The 7614-nt window shown below is 36.3% G+C and overlaps 1 protein-coding gene across 2 annotated transcripts; it reads left to right on the top strand.

Moving 5' to 3' along the window:
- Positions 1-2678: 2678 nt before the first annotated feature.
- On the top strand, positions 2679-6827 carry LOC125190182 (acetolactate synthase small subunit 1, chloroplastic-like). 2 transcript variants are annotated; one of them, XM_048087398.1, is made up of 12 exons: positions 2680-2975; positions 3328-3541; positions 3673-3756; positions 3901-3969; positions 4365-4448; positions 4821-4982; positions 5063-5146; positions 5330-5434; positions 5561-5683; positions 5929-6081; positions 6332-6397; positions 6615-6827. In XM_048087398.1, exons 1-12 carry the CDS (start codon positions 2740-2742, stop codon positions 6696-6698), a joined length of 1464 nt encoding a protein of 487 aa, XP_047943355.1. In that variant the 5' UTR covers positions 2680-2739; the 3' UTR covers positions 6699-6827. The 2 variants fall into 2 exon arrangements, with proteins under 2 accessions (XP_047943354.1, XP_047943355.1); XM_048087397.1 differs by lacking the exon at positions 5063-5146 and having other exon boundaries at positions 2679-2975.
- The last annotated feature ends 787 nt before the right edge of the window (positions 6828-7614 follow it).

The raw sequence follows: 7614 nt of genomic DNA on the forward strand, positions 1-7614 counted from the left end.
CTCCGTTCCATAGTAATAGAGTCATTTAGCCATTTTGGTACGTTCCATAGTAATAGAGTCATTTTCCTTTTTAGTAAAAGTCAACACATTTTTCCACACCTACTCTACTCTCTCTTACTTTTTTCTCTCTTCATCTCTCTACATTTTTCATTTTCCACTTTATTCTCCCTTTACTTAACTCACCTAACATAATTTTTCTTAATCTCCATGGCGAAAAGAAACGTCTCCATTACTATGGAACAGAGGGAGTATTTGATAGTGTCTCTAGATCCCAAAAACGGGCAGGCCCACACACAATAAAAAAGCGAGCTTGGAGCATGCCAAAAGCCCTCTCAACATCTTTCCTTACTGCCTCTTGCATTTGAGCAAAATGTTTATGCTTTAAGCTTTGAGGACATGAGATAGTTTTCACAAATACTCCCTATCCAGGATATATACCATCGGCAAGATAATATCCCATTGAGTAATCATGCCCATTAATTTGATAATCAATCGTAGGTGCACGACTAGAAACAATGGTATCAAACACAGAGGTTCGATCCAAAACATTAAGAGATTCTGACATATGTCATATCCAAATATCAGATGATGCTATAACTTCTCATATTATTGGAGTTTGACAATGGCCAGTATACATATGCCAAGTGCTAGTAGTCGAGCTATATCACTGTTGTTTGGAGCCCTCAAGTATTGTGGACCATGTACCTCTACAATTGTGGCCACAAACTCATTCAAACAAACTAGTGTAGCCAATTCTAACATATTCATCCGCAGAATCTGTGGGTTGCCATAAGCAAGTGTGTTTGTGGCTGTCATGACCTTCTGAAGAGAGGACAAACTGGGAAGACGGTAGCATCACATCTTTGGCGAAAATACGCATTCTGAGCTACCACATAGTCAACAATTCGGCTAAAAAGAGGACGACCCATGCGGAATCTCCTACAGAATAAGTTTGCAGGATACACGGGATGCTCGCAGAAGTAGTCGCGATAAAGTCTTTCATGACCTTCTTGCCTACCACGATTAATCACTATATGTCCCGGAATGGAGCCACGATGGCCCCTCGTCCGCTGACGACTCATATCTTCCTCTTGTGCTGCCGTTATAATGGCGTCAAATTCATCATCTGAATCATTATTCGCATAATCTAAAATATTATGAAAATGAACATTTGAGCATAGAATGAATTGTCCGTTAATTCATATTGTTGCTGCCATATAATCCTAAATGCCCATTCTAGTTAAAATATTACCATTGTTATCTTGTACTCCCTCCGTCCCGGCTAAGATGACACATTGCTTAACCGGCACGGGATTTTAGGAGTTATTGGTTAAAGTGTTTAATTGGAGAGAGATAAAGTGAGTGTAAATATTAAAGTAGAGAGATAAACAAAGATGAATATTTTAATAGGAGTGAGAAAAAGTGGTTGAGTGTATTAATTGGAGAGAGAAAGTTTCCAAAAAAGGAAATGTATCATCTTAGTTGGGACAAACTAAAAAGGAAAACGTGTCATCTTAAGCAGGACGGAGGGAGTAGTTCATTTTTTATGCATAGTAGTATTTAAAAAAGTATCGTTGCATTCTTAGAGTCAGTTGCCTTTTGAAAGGTAAATTTCAGGTAAATACATGATTTACCCTTTTTATTTTAAGAGAGACAAAAAATAGAGCGAATCACGTTTTTATTTTAAGAAATGTGTCATTTAGCATGAGACATCTCAAAAAGGAAAATATGTCAGTTAAAGTGTGAGAGAGAGAGCAGTACATTATAATGTGGTGCTTCACGGGTAGCCGTAAACAAAACAAGTTTTGGTTCAATTACTTAGAAAATTGTTTTAAAATATTTGCGAAATAATGAAAATTAATAGTATTTGATTTTTTATTTCAAAAATTACATCAATCACAATTTAATACTATAAAACTTCTTCTTTCATCTCCAAAAAGTAGTTTATGTTTTAGTTAAGAGTAAAGGCCAAATGTGGTCCCTAACATATGATCGTTTTATCAATTTGGTTCTTAACATTATCATTTTGATTTTTTGGTCCCTCACAAATAAACTCGGACCCGAATCGGTCCTCACTTAACAGAACCGTCAAAAAATAGACGGTGATTGCAATTTGACTATATTAAATTACTAATGGTAATTAATTATACCTAATTATAATTCTTAACTCCTATTAAATTACAAATTATTCATTTCATTTTGCAACTGATACTATCCTTTTTCCAATTTTGCTAATAGGAAAAGAATTATAATTAGGTATAACTAATTACCATTAGTAATTTAATATAGTCAAATTGCGGTCATCGTCTATCTTTTGATGGTTCTATTAAGTGAGGACCGATTCGGATCCGAGTTTATTTGTGAGAGACCAAATAATAAAAAAGATAATATTAAGGACCAAATTGATAAAACGACCATATGTTAGGGACCACATTTGGCCTTTACTCTTTAGTTAACCCCACAAAATTAATACTATTATATTTTTTAATATTTGAAATATTTTAATTTTCCACTGTTCATTAACACTATTCAAATTAAATCCTTTTTCTTCCACTAAACACTATTCAAATTACTTTTCTTTTTTTTTTTCCACTCATGGTATTCAAACTACTTCCTTTTTTTGTTTCATTCTATACTTTTTCAATTTAAAATGGAACAAATATATCTTAAATTCTCTATCTAAGCCTTAGCCTCTCTGCTTTCACACTCTCATTACTGTGTCTGTCACATTGACAAACAATGGCGACAACGACTGTTTCACGGTGTCCAGTCACCGGCGCGGCGGCGAAGAGATATCAGCCACATTTCACCACCTCAAGCAATAGAATGCAATTCGGAAGTAGTATTATTAATTACAGGCCACCGAAGCAATTACGAATTGTCAATGCAGCTGTTAACGACGGTGACGCTGCTGCTGTTTCCTTCGCACAGAACTCCTCTCCACCGCATCTTCCCGCCGCTGCCTCTAGGACTAGGTAAGCGCATTTATGTGTTTGTGGTAGTGGTAGAGGCATGCATGGTTACCTACTGTACCAGCTGGCGAGAGTTCATTGAATAAGCCTTGAAAGCGATGCTTTAATGTTGGTTGTTTATTGTATTGCATTGTAGAATAATGGTCGTTTGAATCCAGTAGGGATTATTCTAGTGGTTTGATTGAATTTTTTTTCTGCTTTTTGGGGTTTTCAACTTTTCCCCCTTTTGTGTTTTTGTTGTTGGATTTTGGACTGCTTTGAATGATTAGGGTTTCCACTAGATTAATAGCTTTTTTTGGAATTTGTTTCTTATGGATGAATATTTGGAGGAGAAAATTGAATAGAACTATTTCAGGGCAAAGCGTCACACTATCTCAGTATTTGTTGGGGATGAATCTGGTATGATAAATCGAATAGCTGGTGTCTTTGCTCGTCGAGGCTACAATATCGAGTCTCTGGCTGTGGGGTTGAACGAGGACAAGGCTCTGTTCACCATAGTTGTCTCTGGAACAGAAAAGGTTCTGCAACAAGTTGTTGAACAACTCAACAAGCTTGTGAATGTCTTGAAGGCATGTCCCTATGTCTGACGTTAACTATGTTATTCTAACTTTACACAGTCTTCAATTCTACAGTGCCTTTTCTCGTGTTTGAGATGTTTATGTTTTGCTTTCCTTAATTATCTTCCCATCTCATACGTCAGGTGGAAGATTTGTCGAAGGAACCACAAGTAGAACGTGAACTAATGCTCGTAAAGCTCAATGCAGATTCCAGTACTAAAGGCGAAGTATGGAGAAGTTTTTCACCATCTCTTATCTTTACTAAGGATTCTCAGACATTATCATAATTAACCATGCCCCCATCAAGTTTAATGTAGCTAATAAGATAAACTCACTAATGCTGTTCTTTTGGATGTGGCGTTGATTTTTAGATCAACTGGTTATCGAACGTCTTCAGGGGAAACATCGTAGACATGTCAGAAAACACTTTGACCATGGAGGTTGGGATTTCTTTTTATGCTTCTCATGGTATATGCTTCATTTGGCTTGTGTATACTCATTTTAATTGTTGAGCCTCGTATAATTATACAAATAGAAAACTATTTTGTTTATGTGATGCTCTCTGAAATAAGTCGGCACTGAATGAATTTTTCCCGTAGTCATTTTATGCTACTTCCTCCGTCCCAAGGTAGTTGAGGCATTTTTTTTGGGCACGGAATTTAAGAAATTGATTTGTAAAAGGTTAAAGTGGACAGAAGAAAGTAAGAGAGGGAATAATTTTTACCAATAAATGAAATGACTCAACTACCTTGGGATAAACTAAAAAGGAGTGCGACTCAACTACCTTGGGACGGAGGGAGTATAACTTATAGCTTATTTTCTTATGTATACACAGGTCACTGGAGACCCTGGAAAGATGGCAGCAGTCCTGAGAAATCTCAGTAAGTTTGGCATCAAAGAACTAGCAAGAACCGGAAAGGTAATGATATTTTATGTTTCATATACTGTTGAAATCTGAGGCATGTGGCAGAGTTCATTGGGCTCAACTTAAGCTATCACATGGAGAAGAAATTGTTTTCTTGATCTTGTAAACTGCTAATATATTACTTCTCTTTCTCGGTTGATGATTGCATGTGTCCTTTGGGGTAAATATGGAGGTAGTAATCTGTAATTCTAGTATGCGAGTCTGGAAAAGTAATCTAAAAGCTCTGCTGCTTATAGGACACAGTTAAGAGGATATATAACTGAGTTACATTAACTGATTGAAGTTCTTAAAGTTTTATTTTCCTCAGTGAAGCTTCAAAATATACACTAATACACATAACTTCCATTTCCATAATACTGCACTCAGATTGCATTGCGAAGGGAAAAGATGGGCGAAACAGCTCCATTTTGGAGGTTTTCTGCAGCTTCTTATCCAGATCTTCGGGCAACTATACCCATCAAGGATGATAATGCCAGTAAGAAAATCATTGGAAAGAACACTAATGGCAAACTCAATGGTGTTTCAGGGGTACATATTCTGCTAATTATTGTTTATTCTTCATTTGTTTAATGGATTAGTAGTTGATTAAGTATGCTTCTTGACGGAAGGGTGATGTTTATCCCGTTGACTCTGATGATGACTTCTATCGTCAAATTCTCGATGCCCACTGGGGTGTTCTCTATGGTGAAGATGTAAGAACTTCTGCTCTATAAGAAAACTTATGAGATTATCTTTAGACTCTTTACTCCAAACACTTGTATCTGTGAAATTATTTTGTGGGTACTTATTTACAATAGGACTGAGTAATCCCATATCTGGTTAAATGGCACGCTTTTCCATGCGGATTAGTTTATATTCTAATCTTGCTGCAACAGTCAAGTGGGTTACAATCGCACACACTGTCCATGCTCGTAAACAATTCTCCTGGAGTACTGAACTTGATGACAGGTGTCATATCCCGAAGAGGTTACAATGTTCAGGTAACTTGGCTTGGTTCAACGCACCATTCTCTATCATTAAGATTCCTACTTTATTTTTTTCCTTAATTATTTATTCATTGATAGATTTCTGATTGGAGCATGTATTATTTATCAAATTCTGTTCAGAGTCTAGCTGTAGGTCCTGCAGAAACGGAAGGCATTTCGCGCATAACCACTGTTGTTCCCGGAACAGACGACAGCATTGGAAAATTAGTTCAGCAATTATATAAGTTGATGGATGTTCATGAGGTGATTGAGATTCCTACCAATTCATTTTCTTTCAAAAAATTCATTACTTCTAATTATTGCGTTAAATTCCTCAAGAGCCTTTCTCGGAAATGTATTTCTTATCTATTCGCGAATTTTAGAAGTTTCTAATGACTGCATAATTTTTTGAAGAACATTTCATTTCAGCTTTCGTAACCTGAAGGGAACATTTTACTTCTCACTGAGAGTCGAGATCGCTGACATAAGGTGAGTTATGAATCCTGCAGGTTCAAGTTCTGACACACTCGCCATTTGCTGAGAGGGAACTCATGCTTATTAAGATTGCTGCAAATGCTGCTGCAAGAAGGGATGTGCTTGATATCGCCAACATTTTCCGGGCTAAGCCTGTTGATGTCTCTGATCACACAGTAACATTAGAGGTAGTCTTTTTCCTGGGACTTCACTGTTTGTTTCTATTCCAGCAAGTTTCATTTTGTTTCTTATTCAGTTTAGTGAGTATTAACATCCATAACTGGAACAAGACATCAGTACGGATGCCAGCCACCTGCTTCTTGTCTTACATCACTATCATTCAAGAGTTATTTATTCTTCTGTTGTAAGCAGTATAACTATTTTATTTTTCCCAAAGTCATACTCACTCCATTGGTGATTCATAATCTTTGTTTGAAGGTGACCGGAGATTTCAACAAAATGCTCGCGCTCCAAAGACTATTGGAGCCTTTTGGTATTTGTGAGGTGAGTTTGCCCGAATCACATCCTACTTTGATTCACTTGCAGTTTTCGAAGTATTTAATTTTCGAATATGTCAAGTTGGATAGGATAGCTAACGTATTGATAGTCGAGAAGTTTGAAAAATCACTACACTACTGAAGTTGACATATGCAAGTGTGGCCAAAGTGTTTGTTTTAATTGCCTTCCCTTCTAATCTTTTTCCCGTGCATCGTGCATCAAGGTGGCACGGACAGGGAGGGTGGCATTGTCACGGGAGTCAGGCGTGGATTCGAGATACCTTAGAGGATACTCAATTCCCTTGTAGCATATCAAAAACAAAACTCTCTCGCCGCAGTGTGTTGTGTTTGTTTGTTCTTTTACATTAAACTAGTATCACCCCTCCCTGTGCTATATTAATATATTTTTAAAACATTCATTTTTAATTTTAAATTAATTAAACAAAGTTAGAATTAATATTAACAATGAAAAATATGAACAACAATTTTAGTTATATGAGAATAAAAAATATATACAATTCAACATTGACGCATAATAAATTTGAAACAAATTACATAATATAATGTTTAAACATTAAGTCATGTAGTAGGAAGATAAAAATCTATCATAAAAGAATAATTGCTCATAAGTTTTATACTCCTTCCGTCCCAAGATAAGTGACTTGTATTCCTTTTTGGGATGTCCCACTATAAGTGACCTATTTTCATTTTTAGCAAAAAGTTATCTCTCTTACTTTATTCTCTCTTCTCTCCTCTACTTTTCCCTCTCGCATACTTTACTCTCTCCACTTTAACTTATTTAAATATCATTCTTTAAATTCCGTGCCCAAAAAAAGTAGGTCACTTATCTTGGGAGAGGGAGTAGAACTTATTTATAGTCTAAGCCCGTGCGATGCAAGCTTGAAAGATTAAGTTGAGATTATAAATTATATAAGTATAACATACATGAGTAAAAATATCATAGACTAATTTAGGCAGTACCCAAAGGTTCGGCATTCTTCACGATCCAAGCATGTCTGATGATCTTCTAGGGGACAGCCTTCTCGACGAATCCTTCACGATAAGCTGCACAAAAAGGCCGCGCAATCAAGAAGCGAAGAAAAGTAAAGAAATCGTTATGCACCCTATGTGAAAGTGATAAGGAAAATTACCTGCTAATGAGATCTTTAGCTTCTCTTCTAAAACATCAGGAAATGCTAAATCAACTTTCATTATCCTGCGGTT

This window comes from Salvia hispanica, chromosome 5 (assembly GCF_023119035.1).
Source record: "Salvia hispanica cultivar TCC Black 2014 chromosome 5, UniMelb_Shisp_WGS_1.0, whole genome shotgun sequence".
Taxonomy (NCBI): Eukaryota; Viridiplantae; Streptophyta; class Magnoliopsida; order Lamiales; family Lamiaceae; genus Salvia; species Salvia hispanica.

Coding starts and splice junctions, on each gene's coding strand:
- LOC125190182 (XM_048087398.1), top strand. CDS start 2,740: ATGGCGACAACGACTGTTTCACGGTGTCCAGTCACCGGCGCGGCGGCG. Junction 5,147..5,329: donor GTGTTCTCTATGGTGAAGAT/GTAAGAACTTCT, acceptor TTGCTGCAACAG/TCAAGTGGGTTACAATCGCA. Junction 5,684..5,928: donor AGTTGATGGATGTTCATGAG/GTGATTGAGATT, acceptor TGAATCCTGCAG/GTTCAAGTTCTGACACACTC.